Source organism: Cebus imitator, unplaced genomic scaffold (assembly GCF_001604975.1).
Source record: "Cebus imitator isolate Cc_AM_T3 unplaced genomic scaffold, Cebus_imitator-1.0 Scaffold51, whole genome shotgun sequence".
NCBI classification, from domain to species: domain Eukaryota; kingdom Metazoa; phylum Chordata; class Mammalia; order Primates; family Cebidae; genus Cebus; species Cebus imitator.
The window spans coordinates 523,929-545,532 of record NW_016107366.1 but is presented as its reverse complement, the minus strand read 5'-3'; the positions used below and the strand labels follow the sequence as shown (position 1 = coordinate 545,532).

The 21,604-nt window shown below is 39.3% G+C and overlaps 1 protein-coding gene and 1 pseudogene across 1 annotated transcript in view; one reads left to right on the top strand and one right to left on the bottom strand.

The window, feature by feature from the left end:
* The first annotated feature begins 9,048 nt into the window (after positions 1-9,048).
* TMEM38B (transmembrane protein 38B) overlaps positions 9,049-21,604 on the top strand; it is a 59,149-nt gene continuing 46,593 nt past the window's right edge. The window contains exons 1-2 of the mRNA XM_017527738.2: positions 9,049-9,299; positions 16,247-16,403. Coding sequence (XP_017383227.1) covers positions 9,188-9,299; positions 16,247-16,403 — 269 coding nt within the window. The 5' untranslated portion in view covers positions 9,049-9,187. The remainder of the gene's footprint in view (positions 9,300-16,246; positions 16,404-21,604) is intronic.
* LOC108303782 overlaps positions 18,179-21,604 on the bottom strand; it is a 12,258-nt pseudogene continuing 8,832 nt past the window's right edge.

Genomic DNA, 21,604 nt, shown 5'->3' with positions numbered 1-21,604 from the left:
TCTCTACTAAAAATATAAAAATTAGCAGGGCATGGTGGTGTGTGCCTGTAATCCTAGCTACTCGGGAGGCTGAGGCAGGAGAATCACTTGAACCTGGGAGGCGGAGGTTAGAGTGAGCTGAAATCATGCCATTGCACTTCAGCCTGGGTGACAGAGCAAGACCCTGTCTCAAAAAAAGAGGTGAAAGAAAAACCTTTGCTATCATAATCTGATGGTTCCTATCTGAAAGATGAGAGACATATTTACTGAGTGAGTAAATACTGTAAATAACCTGGTAGTCCAGTTTAAGCAGCAGAGACAGGAAAGGTTTTACATGGGGTTCTCCCAAGATGGATTTCCCAAGCAGTTTTATGAACTGCTTGAAGGGAAAAATTGTTTCCAAAGTTAAAATACTGTGGGATATTATCCCCTTCTTAGATAATCATAATGCCTATGAAAAGCTCTGTTGTTATTAATAGTAAAAATAGTAAAAATATTCTCCTTAGCTTTTTTTGGATTAAGGAAGAATTACCAATTTTTGTATGTAAAACTATAAGAATATCCAGCTTCATGGATAAAAAATAGAATACTGATAGATTTTTACATTTTACAGATTTTACAGCTGACATGATTTACAGTTATTTAAAGCACATACAGTGATTGAAACATTCCTTGAACTATACATTCTACCTATACATATGTATACAATTCCACTAATTGAACATTATCTTTAACAATAGGCCTGAAAATATATATAATGTAGACACATTCTATATGAAAGCTAGGCAAGTTTGGACTCAACCAACAAAGTCTGTATTTATTGTCAATTGTCACATGGAAACAGTGTATGTTGGAATAATTTCCCTCTATGATTGTTAACTTACCAGCAACTGCATTTGCCCTGTCTGTATTTATGGACCCTCCTGACCATGCATGCTCTGGTATTTGGACACATTTATAAATCCCTAGGTATGATTCTTCTTATTTGCTCATGCATCAAGTATACGTTGTATTCTTATATGATGCTAGTGTTTTGGTTTGATCAATCCATCTACACAGATCACTGACATTTTGTGGGTTCCCAGCCACAGCCATCTGCATTTTCTTTCAAACCTCACCCATCCATCTCATTCTTTTTGAGACAGGGTCTTGCTCTGTTGCCCAGGTTGGTGTGCAGTGGTACAATCATATCTTACTATAGCTTCAAACTCCTGGGTTCAACTGATCCTTCTGCCTAAGCCTTCCAAGTAGCTCAGACCAGGTGCAGTCACCACTCCTGGCTATTAAAAAAAAAAAAAATTGTAGAGATGGGGTCTCACTATGTTGCCCAGCCTGGCCTCAAACCTCTAGCCTCAAGAAATCCTCCCACCTTGGCCTCCCAAAGTACTGGGATTATAAGCATCAACTACCACACCTGGCATCATCCACCCCATTTTCTAATCTCCCTCCTTTGCCTGTTGTCTAGTATAACAAGATGCTAATTTATCATGAAATTCCATTACGGCCCCTAAGACAAATGATGTTACTTCTACATTCTGAAAAGACAATTAAGCCCTGTCTATGCAGGACTTAATAAAATATAACAACTGGTCCAGAGAACTTCACTTTCAACAATCCAAGAGGTCAAGAATTGAAGGGAAATTTATAGAAGGGAATTCAGAGGGCTAGAAAGCTTTGCTTTCCTACTCCACTCCTTGTGAAGAAGGAGGTGCTAACTTCCCCCAAGCCAATTCAGACTCTACTTAAACAGATAAGGAATTATTTTTTCACATAACAGGAAGTCTGAGAAAGATACTCGATAACTTTGATGACCTGCTCTTTTCTCTCATGGTTACAAGATGGCTGCCCCAGCTCTAGGCAGAAAGGGCCAGTGTCAAAGGCATAGGTCCCTTTTATTAGAGAAGCCACATATTTTCATTGATCTATTTTTCTGTTTTTTTCACCAATATCATACTGTCTTGATTATCACTGTAGCTTTAGAGTAAATCTTAAGGCTGGACAGTGTCAGTCCTCCAACTCTGTTTTTCCTTACTTTTTTTTCAGAAGCATGTCAGCCTACATCCCCTGAAGTTTTATTTGCCAATATAAGCTCATGCCTTGCTGAGGGGCTGAAAAACTGTATCTAATGTTTTAACCCAATACACAGAGTTGAATATATGTGCTGGATTAGTCATCCAAAGGTGTCTGCCATAACTGTAGAGTTTAGGAGATCTTGCTATGTGAGCTCCATGGCATCATTGGGGAACCCACAAATGCACCCCATGAATGAGTCTGCATTGAGACCCTGCCATAGAGAAGAATATCAATAGCCAAAAGCAAGCCAAGACAAAGAAACAAAACAAAAAAACTATGACCAGCATTTGCCAACCAGAAAGTCTTCTATTCCTTTTCTCTAATTTCCCTCCCAACGGCCCTAACCCTAGGGCAGAAGATGGAAGGAACAGAAGATGAAGAAAGATTGAAGGACTCTGCCATGCCCATTCCCCCAACAAAGTCTCTGAGACAGGCAGTCCTGAGCTAATGGGAGGGAAGAAGTTCTGTTTGCATGTAAGATTGATGTTTTAACTGGACTGGGCCTTTTATTTTATTTTTAAAATATCTTAAATTAGCTGGGTGTGGTGGCAGGCACCTATAATCCCAGCTCCTTGGGAGGCTGAGGCAGGAGAATCACTTGATCCTGGGAGGTGGAGGTTGCAGTAAGCCAAGATCCTACGACTGCACTCCAGCCTGGGCAACAGAGCAAAACTCCATCAAAAACAAACAAACAAAAACAAACAAACAAAAAACTTAAATGACAATAAAGCAATGGGATCTGCTGAGATAATGTCAAAGAATTGGATAGGGTTACTAATAATTACGAATTTGTTTTCCTGGTCCTTATGTGGTGGGTGGCCTTTTCATTGCTGTAGGGATGCTGAATCTGTTCATAAGGAAAATGTCAAAAGAAGTGTTTGAGTTCTTTTAGACAGGAGAAAACCTAGTAGGAGTACATAGGGAAGACTGATTGTAACAGAATAGCAACAAATTTTGGTCTGTCACTGCCAGTGGTGACCTCTCAAGCACTTTCCCTACTTTAAAATACATGGGTTGGCCAAGCACAGTGCCTCATGCCTGTAATCCTAGCACTTTGGGAGGCTAAGGCAGGTGGATCACTTGAGGTCAGTGGTTGGAGACTAGCCTGGCCAACATGGTGAAACCCCATCTCTACTAAAAATACAAAAATTAGCTGGGCATAAAGGTGGGTGCCTGTAATCCCAGCTACTCAGGAGGCTGAGGCACAGAACTGCTTGAACTTGGGAGGTGGAGGTTACAGTGAGCTGACATTGCACCATTGCACTCCAGCCTGGGCAACAGAGGAAGACTCACTTGCAAAATAAATAAATAATAAATAAAATAAAATAAAATAAATGGGCTAAAGAAAATAATTATACAAGACATCTCTTGGGATGTCTGCCTAACTCCCTCCTTTCTCTTTCTTTATTTTTTTTGAGACAGTGTCTCACTATGTTGCTCAGCGTGGTCTCAAACACCTGGGCTCAAGCAATCCTCCTGCCTTGGCCTCTCAAAGTCCTGGGATTACAAGTGTGAACTACTGTACCCAGCTGCTCCCACCTTTTTCAGGAAATTACCTCTGATACATAGGAATGTTTCAGATCTAAACTACATGACCCAGCTGTTAGGGTCCGCCAGGTAGGCCCTGACCCCATAAAAGATGAATAAATTTACTCAGACACAGAATACAGTGAACGAGTGGGCTAGGGGTGTCTGTGGCCTCTCACCTGAAGTAGTTAAGGCCACCGGCATTCCTGGTCTTTATTCAGCACACATTAAATGACAAAGGCTTTGAGTCAACACCACTAAAGGGTAGAGATTAAAGGCCAAGTTCCCACGCCTAAAGCAAACACCATTAGTGGGTAATATCCCTGGTCAACTTCCCCCTGAGAGAGCCATCTGGAATGATCAAAGGTTGATTTTAGGACCACACGAGCATAAGTTAGTTAGTTAGTTAGTTAGTTAGTTTAGGACCACATGAGCATAGGACCACATAAGTTAGTTAGGTAAACTCACATTCCTTTGTTTCTACTCTATTTAACTAAGGGGACAAGGCTGCCTTCAGCCAATTCAGCCAAATAGTAAAGACCCTCAGGCCTTCCAAAAGAGCTTGTGTATATTCTCTATAGCTAAAATTTCCCCTATTAGCCTGACTGAACCCCCACACCCAGCCTCCCATCAGAACTGATAAACCAGGAGTGTACAGCTGTCCCAGGTCAGGCCAGGGTCTCTCTCCTGGCAATATTCAATAGGGGGACCCAGAAGCTTAGAAATGTTGCCATAGATTATCATCAATCACTGAGAAAAGTGCACAACCCCCCTCCCCCACCTCCCCCACTGCTGCTGGCCCCAGAAATGCTCTGCTTCTTGCTCTTCTTGGGTCTTAGCTGTCCAACTTTTCTTGGCTTTCATGAAATTCTCTAGTAGACTTTCAGCAAATTTCTCATTTTGCTTAAGCTGCACAGAATAGTTTTCTATTACTTGTACTCTGTTACTATTTTTTTTAAAAGGGTTCATTCAACTTCCAAAATTCATTTATTCTGTGATTTAATGGTACCTGTTACTCTTGAACAGAGATGTTGCAGAGTAACATGTTGAACGTAAGTGTTGATGGCCACAGACAACTGACAGCTATGGCATTGGTAAGTGGCTACGGTTTCAGCAGTCCTTACGCTGATGAAAATTAGAGATAGTCCCATAATAGCATCAGGTTTTTAATCAAGTAAGTTTGTACTTGTTATACATAGAGAGCGTTTTTAGTTTACTAGTTTATATTAGTGGTATGAATGACAATTATAGAGAAGGATTTTAGTTTCCAGTGCAATAAATAAGTGAGCCAAGTCAGGTTTTCCAAGACACAATATCAAAGGCACTATTATTAGATACATGCTGAGTCTAAAGAGTTGAGCATATACTTGAGCTGGTTTCACTTAAATCTCATGCACTGGCATCTAATTGTACTGATTGAATTCAGTGGGTATTTTGAGGGCAATTGGTGCTCTCTAGCTAATTCTCCATGATAATCCTGAATATTAGAAAAGGTTGAATTCAAATTATATATACTTTGTTTTAAATGTCACATATTAATATATTATCATTTGATACAGTGTGGCTATCAAGTGCTTATCAAAATAACTTTAGAATGAAAATGCCTTACCAAGAAACTAAAATTTAGGAGTGCAATTGGTCCCTTTAATATGAAACTTCCTAATCATGGACTCTAAAGTCCTTTAAAAAGTTCAATAGCACTGTAGGGTGACTATAGTTAACAATAATATATTGTTTATTTCAAAATGGCTAGAAGAGATGATTTGATTGAGAGTCCTTTAAGATTCAAAAGAGAAAACAAAAAAGATGATTTGAAATGTTCCCAACACAAAGAAATGATAAACATTTAAGGTGGTGGATATGCTAAATGCCCTGATTTGATCATAACACATCATATGCATATATCAGAATTTCACATGTACCCCATAAATATGTGCAAGTATGATGTATTAATATAAAAAATAAAAAGTCATTGTTATAGATTTCCCAAAGTAAAAGGCATGCCACTTAGTGGGTAGAAAGCAGTATTGCAGGGAAGAAAGAGCTGGAATTGCACGTATGATACTGGTTTCAGGATATTGTCAGTTTGACCCAGGAAGATGGATGAGTAAACTGAGATGAAGAATGGTTATATTAATTTTTCTAGAATTAAAGAGATAATTAACATTAGTGACATGACCATATTGTTTGTATTAATAGAGGCATATATTGCTGAAGAAAGCATTTATTCATTTATAATAGCAGTTCTGAACCAGGGGTGATCTTGTGCCCCCCATCCCCTGCCCCTGACCCAGAAAACATTTAGTAAAGCCAAGACATTTTTGGTTGTCGCAAATGGAATGTGTGCATGTGTGTGCGTGCGTGTGTGCATGTGTGCACACACGTGGACGTGGTCCTGGCATCTAGTGCCAGTGATGCTGCTAAATATCATACAATGCAAGCACAGTCCATGACAAAGAATTGTTCAGCCCTAAATGTTAATCATGCTGCTGTTGCAAAACTTGGTTTATAAAAATTAGATTCACATATTTTTGAACTAAAAAGTGCCTCCAACAGGTTTAGTCAAAACTCTTTTTCAGGCCAGGTGCGGTGGCTCACGCATGTAATCCTAGCACTTTGGGAGGCTGAAGCTGGTAGGTCATCTGAGTTCAGGAGTTTGAAACCAGCCTGGCCAGCCTGGCCAACATGGTGAAACCTTGTCTCTACTAAAAATAAAAAAATTAGTCAGGCGTGGTGGTGGGCACCTGTAATCTCAGCTACTTGGTAGGCTGAGGCAGGAGAATCATTTGAACCGGGAGGCGGAGGCTGCAGTGAGCCAAGATCATGCTACTGCACTCCAGCCTGAGCAACAAGAGTGAAACTCTGTCTCCAAAAGAAAAAACACCCACAAAACTCTTTTTCGGATATTAATACAATTAGACCAGTTTGGCTTCCTAATGAATAAACTATACTTTGTAATTTTGATTCATTTTATCAACAATAATTACGTAATTTTGTAAACCGCTTCCAAAAGTCAGCAAAACTTTGAATCTTCACATGTAATTTTCCCAAATCTTGCGTTTGCTTCTTACCAATTTAAAGGTAACTGGCAATTAAAATGCAATTGGTCCCTTTAATATAAAACTTCCTAACTGTGCACTCTAAGGTACTTTAAAAAGTTCAATAACATAGTATTTAAAGGAAAGAAGAAAAGGACTGTTTTCCATTCTCCATTTCCTCCTCCTATCCTCATTTTAATAGACTAAATAACTCAAGCACTGACCAGAAGCAAATATGGAGAGCACATTTAAAATGTAGATGGAACTTGTCTTTTTGTGAGATTATGATTTAATTTCCCCTAGATCTTTATAAGGAAATTTCTTTAGGTTATAGGCAGATAGGACAAAACTTATTCTTACCGTTTTGAAATGCAACAGATTTCAAATTATCTGTAAATTCTGAGATGATTAATTCCTTACTATTGGAATTACTTCCTCTGTTTAAGGAAGTAAAGTGCTTGATTTACTTTCTTAAGAACGCCTCTGATGTTATTCACTTTTGCCCCATTGGTGTTAATAACAGATTTAATGATACCCAGAATGATACTGGCATAGACACATGACTCAGTGATGCACATGACTCAGTGATGTCTTAAGATTACATCATATTAAGTATTTTTAAAAAGTCCAAATAACCATATATTTTGTAAAATTTAAGATGGTTAAAATGTAAAATCTTTTAGGAAATAATATCCAAACTCTGAGCCTAAATTCACAAAACTAAAATTCTAAAAATACGAGAATGTGTAAAAAAAAAGTATAAATATTCGCAGGAAAGTATAAATATTCACAGTTCTCCCCCCCCCCCGCCCCCCCGTTAGTTTTGCTAGAAAGTGTGCTACAAGGGGCCGGACACGGTGGCTCTCGCCTGTAATCTCAGCAGTTTGGGAGGCCGAGGCTGGCGGATCACAATGTTAGGAAATCGAGACCATTTTGGCTAACACAGTAAAACCCCGTCACTATTAAAAATACAAAAAAATTAGCCGGGGAGGCGGACGTTGCAGTGAGCTGAGATCGCGCCACTGCACTCCAGCTTGGGTGACAGACTCCTTCTAAAAAAAAAAGTGTGCTACAGGTCTGAAGACATTTCTCTATGGGAAGTGGTTGCTTAGAAAACCACACGTGAAAAGTATTTGAAAAAGTCTAGTCTTTCTTGATGAGTAATGTAGAGTTTTACTTCAATTTTCCTACGTTTTAAATACTTAGTGTTTAGGCCAGTACTTCTGACATTCAGCAAAATGCTGGCTACATAATAGGCACGCAAAAACCATTTTGTTAAATGAATTAAAATTAATGAATAAATATTCAGATAAAAAATTTCTCCTTTTGCAGTGCATACTCCCCTGAAGCTGTCACCCACCTAGCAGCTAATCCCGTGTCTCCAATTTCCTGGTGCCAGCATGATCTGTTCACACATCAAATAAAGGTGTGCCAAACCTACTCCGTCTTGTTTCCTATTTATCTGAATGCACCCACCATCCTCCTACTCACCCGTTCCTCATTTTCTTTGACAAATGCTTCCTTTCCCTCCTGTTCAGATTGACACCAACCTACCGTATTCTGCTTCTACTCATGTTTCCCACAATTGGGTCTCAATTCCTGCTGCCACAGCTTCCACTACCTTTTGCTTGGACCGGTGAACACCCTCCGATTTTCCGTCCTCAGTCGCTTCTCATCAATCTATTCTCAATATTGTTGCTTGGTTGCACCTGCACTCCCTCACCCGCCACCAAACAACCCACTTAGCGTAATAGTTAGGAGAAGTGACCCTGGCTCTGAGCATAATACAGTGATTGATCAAGAATTTAACCTCTGGAGCCAAACTGCCTGGCTTTGTCTGCCATCCGAGGACTTTTGCCAGCCTCATTTCTCACTGTGTAGTCAACCCAGAACGCCTCCCTCCAACTCCCACCTAGCATTTGCTTCTCACTTAACTTTTAAAGTCCGGCTCACATGTCACTTTACCCACTTCGCGGAATTGTAATCTTCCTCTCGGAACTGCCCTCGCACGGCATCTATACTTCTCAGTACCTGCTTTTGTACCATTATGTGCGTTTCTTTCTTTTTATAAAAATCTCTTTTAGAGGACGCATATTTCTTGAGGGCAGGATATTACCGTTTTATTTTTATATCTCCAGTAAGTCACAGTGTGACTTGCACTGTGGTTGCTCGATAAATGTTAGGTGAATGACATCAATTGACAGAAATAAATCCAACTCTGAGTGTCTCCCCTTGAGGACCGCGTTTTGTTCATCTGCCCGCTTTCCAGCTCCTGCACGGCGTCCAGGACGGAGAAGCTGGACCCTTTTATTAGGAGAACCTGGACCCTTATTAGGAGAACCCGACCAGAGCCGATTGTAGCCGCCAGGAACCCGCTCGCCCCGCCCACCCGCCGAGAGCTTGCGGCTCCAGCGCCGCGCGGCCCCGCCCCTCGGCGCCAGGACGCACGCGCAGGGCCGGAGTCGGCGCGGCGGAGCTCCCGGCTGCGGCCATCCCCTCTCCTATCCCTCACCGCGCGCGCAGGGAGCCCGTATCTGCGGCTGGTTCGGCTGCTGCGGTCGGTCGTCGTTATGGACTCTCCGTGGGACGACTTGGCTCTGGCCTTCTCCCGCACGTCCATGTTTCCCTTTTTTGACTTCGCGCACTATCTAGTGTCCGTGATGGCGGTGAAAAGTCAGCCGGGTGAGTGCCGGGCGCCGCGGGCCGGACCCCTCAGAGTGCCCCTGACTGCGAGGACCGCCTAAGTCGGGTGGGCGGCGGAGCGGCCGCTAGCCCAGAAAGTTCGATGGTAGAGTTGGAGGGGCACCAAGACCCGGCTGGTCTGACTTACTGAGTGCAGATGGGGAAACTGAGGCCGGGGAGGGCGGCCCTAGTAGCTGTCAAAGGAGGCGTGACCTGGGGTCCGCGATGCCGCAGCCTGGGCTAGCGGGGCCGACCCTGCCCACCGCTGGCCGAAGTCCCGGGACTGACAAGCCCCCGCCGCGTTTCGGAACCACGGGGCGGTCGCCAGCCCAGGGTTTGCACGGCCTCCTGGCGGTACCGCCACTCGCTCGCACAGTGTTTAAAAGTAACGTGAGGAGACCGTGGGTTTCTGACTTAGTCTCTTGGAGTATCAGGTGGTTGCGGACTACTCTGTAATTATGAGAGTTGTACAAGCACTGAGACTTAAAAAGCCTCCTGTGGCCAGACCAGACTTCCCCTTCACGCAGTGTCCTAACGTCCTGCCAACATGTGAGAAGCGAGTGCGTTCCCGTTTTCACAGTCACGACGGACACTGTACAAGTAGGATAAACTGACATACTTTCACTATCTGCAGGATGGGGATATAGTCTTGAAATTTTGAGTTCTTTTAACCATGCGATCAAGGGACAGTAGTTGTATTTTTCTTGGATTTTACACCAGGTGTGTTTGCTCAAATCCTGCTTTACTTTTGTAGTTTTTCTACCGTTCTTTTAGTTGTATGGGTCTCTTCTTTCTTTGAGGTCAGGTATTTCTTTGCCTACTTTCTTTGTGTTCTTGCTGTCTTTCATCTGCCTTGCCCTACAGATAGTTGATAAGTGCTGATGATGCTGTACCTTCCTTATGGACTACTTACTGGTTTTTAAAAATTCTTGGACCTCAGAAATATTTTTCATTTATGTTGAAGTTTGTAGCTCAGTTTAAATCATTGGTACAAATTTTGACCTGGAATAAGGATGGTATTACTGTAAGGAGAACACATTATCTGCCTAAGATATTATTTCGATTTGAAAAAAGTAAGTTTTGTTGCTACTACATGTTCAGAATTTGATTTTTTAAAAAAGATTTTTTGTATAGGCTGAATCAGATTCAAATTATGGTCCAGGGACCCATGGGATTCTCTGACAATGATATAGAGATATTATCTTTTTCATTCTCGTTTTCTCAAAAGTGTACAGTGGAGTTTTCCAGCGGCTGAGTTGTGATACCGTAACAGAAGGAAGCAGATTTGAAAATCTAACAGTTTTCTATTTAAAGTCAGACATTTGTTAAAATGTACAACAGTGTGACTCTTGTCACTAAATGTTTATTTTGGAAAAGTTTTCACAAATAATAACATTATTTGAGACGGAGTCTCTCTGCTGCCCAGGCTGGAGTGCAGTGGCGCATCTCGGCTCACTGCTGCAACCTCCGCTTCCCAGATTCAAGTAATTTTCCCTGCCTCAGCCTCCCGAGTAGCTAGGATTACAGGCACCTGCTACCACAATCGGCTAATTGTTGTATTTTTATAGAGGTGGGGTTTCACCATGTTGGCCAGGCTGGAAGAATACATTATTTATGTTAATATTTAATGCATTTATTTTTAAAAAATGAAAACATGAAGAACAATTGTTGCACAGTGGACAAGTTTATGCAGTTCTACCCCCAGAGGCAGAGGAAGCTGAGAGTTGAGGAATCCAGTTTTTCAGAAAGAAACCTTTAAAAGGGACTTAGGAACAGAAGCCATGTCTTGAGTGGCCCTGAGGAGACAGTGGATCATGCCCATTACTGCAGCCCCCAACCCCCAACCCGGGATGTGTAGGACAGTTGCTTAAGGGCAGGATTTATAAGTGAAATAGTGTCCAAGTTGTTTGACCTAAGAGCAGGATTTACGATAAATATATACTTTTACACAACGAACAGTAGATAAAATATAAATCTTAGCGGTAATCCCAGAACTGGGGTTAATAATAATTCAACATGGCAGATGTTGGAGTTGCTTTAGCCTCCACAACTATTTAAAATGTTCTCAGTTATAATTTCTAAGATGCTAAGTATTGATACATGTAACCCAGATATACAAAACCCCTTGGGATTCTCAAGAAATTTTAAGTCAGGCTTTTTTAAAAGATGTAATTTATATACAGCCTATTAATCATTTTTAATACAAACTTCTGTGTTTTGGGACAGACACATACAGTCATTTAACCACCATCACTATCAAGATACAGAACAGTTTCCTCATCCACCCCAAATTCCTTCCTGCACTTTTGTAGTAAGCTATCCCCCATCCTTGGCAACCATTAATCTGTTTACTAATTTTTAGGGATGTAGAGGGCTCCTGAGATTCCAAACTTGGAGAACCACGTGATTATTGAATACGAATACAGTATCATACAGTACCAGTACTTGTAAAGAGGTAAAAACGATAGAATTCACACACAAGAGTGTCGAGTGTACCTGTTTAACCTTTTACTTGAAGTGTGTTAGACTGCCCATTTCCTTTGACAGTTCTATTATCGGTCTTCAATACCATGCCATTCTGATGATCAGAGCACAGTATTTCATTTACATTTGTCATGGTACTGATGAGTTTGTGACTGTTATTGGTCATTTATATTTCCTGTAAATCGCTTAATTTTTTTTGTCCCTTTTCCTATTGGGCTGTAGGTTGTTGTCTTCTATTGACTCTCTTTGTGAATCATGGATATTAATTCTATTTATATCTGTAGTCCTTTTTTCCCCATATCTCTTGCTATATTTTAACTTTGTTTATATAGTCTTATTGCAGAAGTTTAAACAATTTCATATTTTACTCTTTCATAAAAAAATCTGTTATTTTTTTCTCCTATGTCACTATTGCGATTTATGTATTTTAAGAAGGTCTTTCTCAGGCCTAAGATTATAAAAATACTCATCCTTGATCTTTTTAAAAACAATTCTATAGTTCTAAAAAAGTATAGGTTCTTAATCTATCTGCAGTATTTTTGTGTGATACAGATGTTCCTTTGCAAGTCTGATCATGGCTGGATAGAACAGTTGGAACTCAATGATCTCAACAGAGTATGCTCTGTACTTACTGAAATGGTTCTGATCTAAGACTTTTAGTAAGATTATCCCTCCTGCATAGACCTCTGGAGTGCCCTTAGTTCTTCTTTGTTTTCTTTAGCCTGTGATATATTTTTTTCCTGTGAGCTACTGAAATCCTTCCAATGAATTCTTTATTGCTTAAGTTTGTTGGTTTTTGTTGCTAGTAGCCAAGAACCTCCATTTCTTTTTCTAGCCTCTTTATATTAAAGAATGTTTTATTGAATACTAATAATAGTGACTTTGTCTTCTGATATTCCTGATTTTAATGAGAATGCTTTTAAAGTTTTATCAAGTGTGATGTTTGCTATAGGGTTTTTATGAGGGACACTTTAAGGAAGTTTTATTTTATTCCCAGCGTTCTAGGATATTCTTGTATCTTTTTTTTTTTTTTTTTCTCTGAGACCGAGTTGCTCTGTCACCCAGGCAGGAGTGCAGTGGCACGATCCTGGCTCATTGCAGCCTCTGCCTCCAGCAACTCTCCTGCCTCAGCCTCCTGAGTAGCTGGGATTACAGGTGCCTACCACCACTCATGGCTAATTTTTTGTATTTTTAGTAGAGATAGGGTTTTACCATGTTTGCCAGGCTGGTCTTGAACTCCTGACCTCATGATTCGCCTACCTCGGCCTCCCAAAGTGCTGGGATTGCAGGCGTGAGCCACCGTGCCTGGCTGAATATTCTTATATCTTTATACTCTCCTGGTGGAGAAGGTGACATATTTTATCAAGTGCTATTTATTTCAAAATCTATTGAGATCATATTTTGTTTCCTGTTTAAAAATGTAACGTAGTGAATTACATTAATACATTTTTAAAAAATGATGAATCATCCTTATATTTTTGGACTAAACTACTTGATACATTATTTTAATTCATTAGGGATTTTGATTTGGTAATACTTCATGTAAAATTTTTGCATTTATGTTTATAATAGAAATGAGCTTATTAGGTTATTTTGTTGTGTTATCCTTTTCCAGTTTGGGCCCAAGGTTACACTGTTATTGTAAAATAGATTGGGAAGCTTTCCATTTTTAAAGCTTGGGATGGTTTGTGTAATAGGTATTGCTGTTCTTTGATATTTGTAGACTTTAACTATGTAGTTTTATGTTTCTTGGTGTATTTTAATGGGTAAATCTTGCTTTTTTTCCAATCCAAACTTAAGTCATTTTGGTAATTTATATTTCTTTCAGGAATCATCTATTTCTTTTAGATTTCCAAGTCTATTGGAGTAAATGTTTACATTATGCTGTAGAAAATTGCTCTGTATTCTTCAGGAGTTAATTCTTAAATGTTATCTATTTCATTTGAATCTTCTGGATCTTAATCACTTGATTTTCTATGGTAATTTTTTTTTTTTACAGCCCATATATGTCTTTTTTTTCTTCTAACTCATTTTCATTAAGGTACATTTGTTCAGGTTCTGTCAGTAGATGCAGTGAGTAGCTTGTATTACTCTCTATTTATGTGGTCAGCATTCCTTTTTCATATTCGGAACTGAAGAGCTAATATGTGTGTACTTCTCCTATTCCAACACTATTTATTTTAGATTTTTACTTAGTATATGTATGCTTTACTTAATTGGCAACTTTTTCCTATCCTCCAGTGATTGATTCTCTAGAACTCACACCTACAGTAAACTATAATTCATATATATATACTACTACCAGAGTTCTTAACATGTTTACCCTCTTAGACATGTTACTCCTTGAGACTTTGTTTTGGCATGTACTCTACCACTTCTAATACCTTACTGTCTACTTTCCTAGCCCATTTATATCTGATCATTTATACTGTTTGCCTAGATCATAAAAAATGCCACTGGAGGCTCACACCTGTAATCCCAGAAGTTTGGGAGGCCGAGGCTGGTGGATCAAGAGGTCAGGAGTTTGAGACCAGCCTGGCCAACATGGTGAAACCCTGTCTCTACTAAAAATACAAAAATTAGCTGGACATGGAGGCAGGTGCCTGTAATCCCAGCTGCTTGGGAGGCTGAGGCAGGAGAATCATTTGAACACAGGAGGTGGAGGTTGCAGTGAGCCGAGATCACATCATTGCACTTCAGCCTGGGTGACAGGAAGAGACTACCCCCACCCTCCCGGAAGAAAAGCCACTGGAGGCAAAAGGATAAAGGAGATTAACTCTTTTTCTACTTAAGGTTTGAAGGACTGCATCCCATTTTTGTTTGGTTCAGGTTTTAGGCTTTAAATCCCAGGAAAGATAATACTCCACCCTTCTATGTAACTTGCTTCAGAAGCAAAGACATGAAAGACATCAGTTAATATAACAAGTGGGATTAATTTTTTTTCTTTGTTTACCTCCATTTGTCTCATGTGAACAAACATGTGATTCCTCCTGAACCCTGACATGTGATTGGCTATAGTTTTCAGTTTGGGCTAATAGTGTAAGTTTTTTTTTTTTCTTTTCTCTGTCTCCTGGGCCTGGCTAACATGGTGGAACCCTGTCTCTACTAAAAACATAAAAATTAGCCTGGCGTGGTGGCACATGCCTGTAATCCCAGCTACTTGGGAGGCTGAGGCACGAGACTCGCTTGAACCCAGATGCTGGGGTTACAGTGAGCTGAGAGCACGCCACTACACTCCAGCCTGGGCGACAGAGCAAGACCCAGTCTCAAAAATAAATAAATAAGTAAGTAAATAAGTAAATAAATAAATAAATATAATTTGAGTTAGAGAAAATTTTCATATAATCTAGAATGTTTTATTGGTCTTTTTTGGTGTGTTTTTTGACTTCAGCATTTAAAAAATGTAGGCCAGTTGTTGACGTTTGTTTTCTCAGAGGAGCCCTCAGTTTGGGCTTGTCTGATTTTGTTAGTTCAGGTTGTATATTTTTGTCAGAAATACCAGAGAAGTGACTGGGTGTGGTGGCTCCTGCCTGTAATCCAGCATTTTGGGATGCTGAGGCAGGCAGATCATAAGATCAGTAGTTCCAGACCAGCCTGGCCAACATAGTGAAACCCCATCTCTACCAAAAATACAAAAATTAACTGAGTGTGGTGGCATGGGCCTGTAGCCCCAGCTACTCAGGAGGCTGAGGCAGGAGAATCGCTTGAACCTGGGAGGCGGAGGTTGTGGTGAGTGGAGATCACGCCACTGCACTCCAGCCTGGGCAACAGAGCGAAAGTCTGTCTCAAAAAAAAAAAAAAAAGAAAAGAAAACCATAGAAGTGATGATGTGTTCTCAGTGCATTATCTCAGGAGTCATTTGATGTTATTTACGTTGATGACTGATGTCTGCAAGGTTTCCTGGCTTTGAAGTTATGATTTCCCTCTACAATTAATAAGTAATTAGTTAGGACTCATGTTGAGAAAGTATAAATATCTATTCCTAAGAAACCTTTCACCTTTGGGTTTATTTTGTTACTCTGTTTCTGACCTGTTTTGTTGAAGGGTTAGTTTATTTATTTCAGCTTCTTTATAATATACTTAAGATTATAAATTTTTCTTAACAAATCACTTTGGCATATTGTCTGGGAGGACTTACTGTAGGGTTTGGGATGAAAGGAGACAGTAAGTGAGAATAATGTTTATAATAATCTATTATTAGGAAACTGGCAATGACAGCCTGAACAGAAGAGTATTTTAAAGGTGGCAAAGTGCCAAATATATCACCCAGTAACAAAATGTTTCCAGTCTTGCGTTAAAGAATAAAATACAAGGTTTTTAATGATTTTGATTGGCACATCTATGAATAATGGTTATTGAAAATTATAAATTAAGAAGTTTATTTCTTTGGTGCAACTTGGACTTTAGGGCTTGTTTAATAAATACATAATGATCTCAGACCGTATTTTACTTTACCATTTCAGGAGCAGTTGCATTGGCATGGAAGAATCCTATTTCAAGCTGGTTTACTGCTATGCTCCACTGCTTTGGTGGAGGAATTTTATCCTGTCTACTGCTTGCAGAGCCTCCGTTGAAGTTTCTTGCAAACAGCACTAACATATTTCTGGCATCTTCAATCTGGTAAGCTGCCGTTAAATGGTGACCTATGGGACATTTAAACAATTGAGTTATAATTGTTAGTAAAATACATTTTTTTCTTTGAACAATGTTTTATGTTCTTGAAAAGTTAATGCCGAAGGTTGTTTTTTTTTTTTTTTTTTTTTTTTTGAGACAGAGTCTTACTCTGTCTCCCAGGCTGAAGTGCAGTGGCATGACCTTGGCTCACTGCAACCTTTGCCTCCTGGGTTCAAGCAATTCCCTGCCTCAGCCTTCTGAATAGCTGGGATTACAGGCACCTGCCATCATGCCGGGGGAATTTTTGCATTTTTTGTAGGGACAGGGTTTCACCATGTTGGCCAGACTGGTCTTGAACTCCTGACATCAGGTGATCCACCTGCCTTGGTCTCCCAGAGTGCCAGGATTACAGGCGTGAGCCACTGCGCCTGACCATGCCAGAGGTTTTAAGTGCAAAGTGTGTCTCTTCTTTCTTTTTTGTCTCCCCTTATCTTCTCCCAGAAGCAATTATTGTCTGCCATTGTCTTATGTATCTTTTTTTTTTTTTTTTTTTAAACATAATCTTTTTTTTTTTTTTTTTTTTGAAACATAATCTTGTTCTGTCACCCAGACTGGAATACAATGGCATGATCTTGGCTCACTGCAACCTCCGCTTCCTGGGTTCAAGTGATTTTCCTGCCTCAGCCTCCCGCGTAGCTGAAATTACAGGCACACACTACCACGTCTGGCTAATTTTTGTGTTTTTAGTGGAGATGGAGTTTCACCATGTTGGCCAATATAGTCTCGAACTCTTGACCTCAAGTGATCTGCCCACTTCAGCCTCCCAACGTGCTGAAATTACAGGCGTGAGCCACCACACACAGCCTGTCTTATATATCTTTAATATTAACATTGCTGATATGAAAGGGCATTAAATATTTGGCCCTAAAGAGTTTATCTTGTGAACCTAACTGGTACACACAGATATACAACATGGTAAAATCATGAATGTAACCAAATAAAACTAAACAAAAAGTCCAAATAATTATGGCTTATATTTAATTATTCTTCTCATACTCTTTGTTGATTTTATGAGATCTTTAAATTTTATAATTTTGAAGTTAAGAAAAAATGTTACTAGGAATTGCTTTGAATTCTTGAAAATCCAAATTCATTATCCGTAGGAGGACTGATCCATCAAGTTATAATACAAATTATAGCGCTTTTTTATATCTAAAGCAGAAACTGTTTTCTATTAAAAACCATGTCATCAAATATATAACATGTTAGGAACACTTATAGTTTATTTTTATTGTGATAATTTTAAAATGAATATGTAACCAGTTCTAAAAGGAATATTACAAATAATAGTATTAATGAGAAAAAGTAATCCTGGGAACCTATGGCAGTGTTGAGTTGTTACCATATGTCAGTTAATTTCTTCATATTCATTTTCATATAATCACAGGAGTACTGTAAGGTAGCTGTCATTATTCCCATTTGAGAAATGGGAAAATTGAGGCATAGAAAAATGCTGGTATAATTTTCATGTCTAGTAAGTGGTTGAGTTAGAATCAAAACAAGTTTTTAACTGGCCAGGCTCAGTGGCTCACTCTAAAGTGATTCCAGCACTTTGGGAGGCTGAGGTGGGCGGATCACAAGGTCAGGAGTTCAAGACCAGCCTGGCCAACATGTTGAAACCCTGTCTCTACTACTAAAGGTATAAAAAAAATTAGCCAGGCGTAGTGGCATGTGCCTGTAGTCTCAGCTACCCAGGAGGCTGAGGTAGAAGAATTGTTTGAACCTGGTAGGCGGAAGTTGCAGTGAGTCGAGATCACACCATTGCAATCTAACCTGGGCACCAGGGCAAGACTCCATCTAAAAAAAAAAAAGAAGTAAAAACTTTAGAGTCTTCCCACTTAGTAGCCACTGTCTCTCACAGATTTGTTTAACCATCTCTTAAAGTGTAGTCTTCCAGTTGCTATGTGTTTTTAAAAACTTTCCCAAAGACTTTTATTTCTATAATAATATTTTTAAAAGTTATTAGCATTTTGGAAGAATTTTTTTATGTGTATAGATGCTGAAACGATACAAAAAGGAAGATACCCAGAATTTAATACTTTTCATTATTTCTACTTCTATTCCTATAGTACCAACCTCCTGGATGATTGCAGGAGCTTCCTAAGTGGTCTTGCTGCTCCTTTGATTATCCCTTTGAATCTATTCTTTATTCTTCACAGAGCAGACAGAATTATTACAGTTGGCCTTCTGTACCCATGGGTTTTGTATCCTTGAATTCAACCAACTGCAAATCAAAAATATTTGGAAAAAAATCCAATAAAAAATAACAATGCAACAATAAAAATAATGCAAATAAAAATACAGTGTAACAACTCTTTATGTATGGTATTTACACTATATTAGGTATTGTTAGTAATCTAGAGATGATTTAAAGTATAAGGAGGATGTGTGTAGATTAGTGTAAATACTCTGCTATTTAAATAGGGACTCTCACATCCACAGGTTTTGAGAGAGGGTCCTGAAACCAGTCCCCCACAGATACTGAGGGACACCTTGAGTAAATTAGAACATGTCACTCATGTGCTCAGTAATTTCTTACCTTATTAAGAACAATACCCCAAACCTTTACCATAGCCTGTAAAACCCTGCAAAATCTTTGCTTTCACTTTCTTTTAAGTAATGTCTTACCACTCTTGCTCACTTTCTCTAGGTCACATGAGCTTCGCTATTTCTTTAACACGTAAGGCATTCTTTTACCTCAGTGCCTTTGTACTTGCTTTCTTCTCTTTGTAATCGTTTTTTCCTCAGAAGTCTCATATTTTGTTTTATCAGAGACACCTTCCCTGACTAAAGTAGCACCTCCTCTCCCATGACTGTCACATCATCCTTCTTTATTTTCTTCTTAGAATTACTGCTACCCAACATATTGTCTGTTGATTTTTTTTTATGTTGCTCTAACTGTACTAGAATAACAGCCCATCAGAGAGTGAGCCACTGTGCCTGGCCCCTGGCTAATTTTAAAAATTTTTGTATTTGTTGAGATGAGATCTCACTATGTTTCCCACGTTGGCTTTTTTTTAAAACTATAAAAGTTATTTATTCACTATATACAGAACTTGTCCCCTATAAAATGTACATGTAAATCACTAAAAAGTAAAATTTGGTGAACATTTTTTCAGTTACAGAACATACTAAATAAGCCGGGGTAATAGCTGTCAGCCTCAAAATAATCTAGTTATAGCACCCAGTCTCCTTTATATCTAATGCAAAGTTAAATACTTATTTTGGGGATTACTTCCTAGTATGTGTTTGGCAAGGCAGAGTAAACATTTTAATATAACTCTAGTATGTGACAGTCATGGCACAATAAACTGCTTATTACAGATTAAAACAAAACTTTTTTTTTTCATTATTTATAATAATGGGATCAAACAAATGCTGGATACTTTTAAATGGCAGATAACCACACAGTTACTGTCTTTGGTAGTATATTGGGTTCTATAACTACATTAAGATATGAATGGTATAAAATATTGTTATGAATAATACACCTCAAACAGAACAACGAGGTCATACTATGATGATTTACTAGATTTTGCTCAGTAGACATTTACTGAATAAGGGATTTAATCTATTTTTCTCCTCAATTATCCAGTACAATGTTTTGCCCACAGTAAGGGCTCAGTAAATATTTGCTGAATATACTGACTAGAATAGAGGTGAGAAGAGATGGGCCCTCTTAGCTGGATGTCAAATATAACTGGAATTTACTTGGGAAGGAATGTAGTTAAGGAAAATGTAAACTGCATGTGTTGTACAAGTAAATAAACACAGTTGCCAACAAAGCAAATGATTAAGCAGAAAACACTGGAACCAAAATAAAGAAAGGCAAAATTTGCTAGTCATGGCGAAGTGGAACTTTTATATTGGACCATATCTTTTCCCACCCAATTGAGTTTGAGACAGACCAACAGAGGCACTATAAGAGACTATGGCTGTCTTCCTTGATATTCAGACATCCTAGTTTCCAATAATTTATTATGGACCTGATATCCATGAATCAGTATAAACCTATTCATATGTAGGGATGAGTTTCTACAAGTACAAAGTTGAATTTCCTTTCATTTGTCCTAAAATGTTTACTTTCAAGCTTAAAGGGACTTCAATTCTTCCATGTAGTTTTCCATAACATTCTTTTATCTTTTCAGACCAGAGTCAAAATATTTGTACAGTATTCATGCTGCAGCACCGTCCACCCACCCTTTGGTTGCTTGAACTGCCCTTCTTTGGTTCTTTTTCCGCTTTCAGATCTTTCTTGTAGTAAGCAGAACTGTACTAGGTATTTCAGCTGTAGTTTGGTCTGGTGTTGTTGGAATGGCTGCTGTTATGCCATGGTCTTCCAGCCGGTCTATTTCTAGGATTATATGATCTTCTGGAGTTGTAATCAAAAGGCTGACTTCTTGATCTCCTTCTTTCATAACTTAGGCTTCTAGAACTTCAGTATCTGCCATAATCATCATAGCATGAAGAACTGTACCTATTCCTCCCTTCCTCGACTTTCATCTGATTTGGTGTCTTCCCGTCCTCCTGGGCAAACTGTATTTCAGTCTGCCACCCACAAATCTGCTTTCTGTCCAAATTATGTAAAGCGTCTTCAGCATCACGAACATTCTTAAATTGACCATAAACAAATCCTCTTGGACGGTGAGTATAGTAATCAAGTGGAATATACACATCAACTATAGGATCATAACGATCAAATTCACACAGTAAACCTTCAGACCTGGTGTCGTTGGCTGCGTTCCTGATGAACAGAGGAGTGTTGGGAGGACGCAGGTAGCAGGGCAGCAGTGTGTCTCTGCTGGGTGCACTAATGGGCTCAGCAAACTGTCCACGGCTCCAGCTGCCAAGCTTCAGACACACACAGCCAGATGGCTCTGCTACTGCAACCACCTTTTTTCCTGAGACTTCACTCCTGCCTCTACTCCCCGCTCCTACCTCTGCGCAAAGCCAGGACTTCAACGGTTCTTTCCCGTGAAATCACCAGGCCTGCGCCTGCCAGATGTTTTTTGTAATGTAAAATTTCAAGTAGTACTGAATTAGGTTAAAAAAAAGCATTTATAAAATTATGCAAAATAGAATTGTGATACAATTAAAAGTTATATATCCATCATTTAGATTAGGAAAAAAATTGTCACTTAAACAAA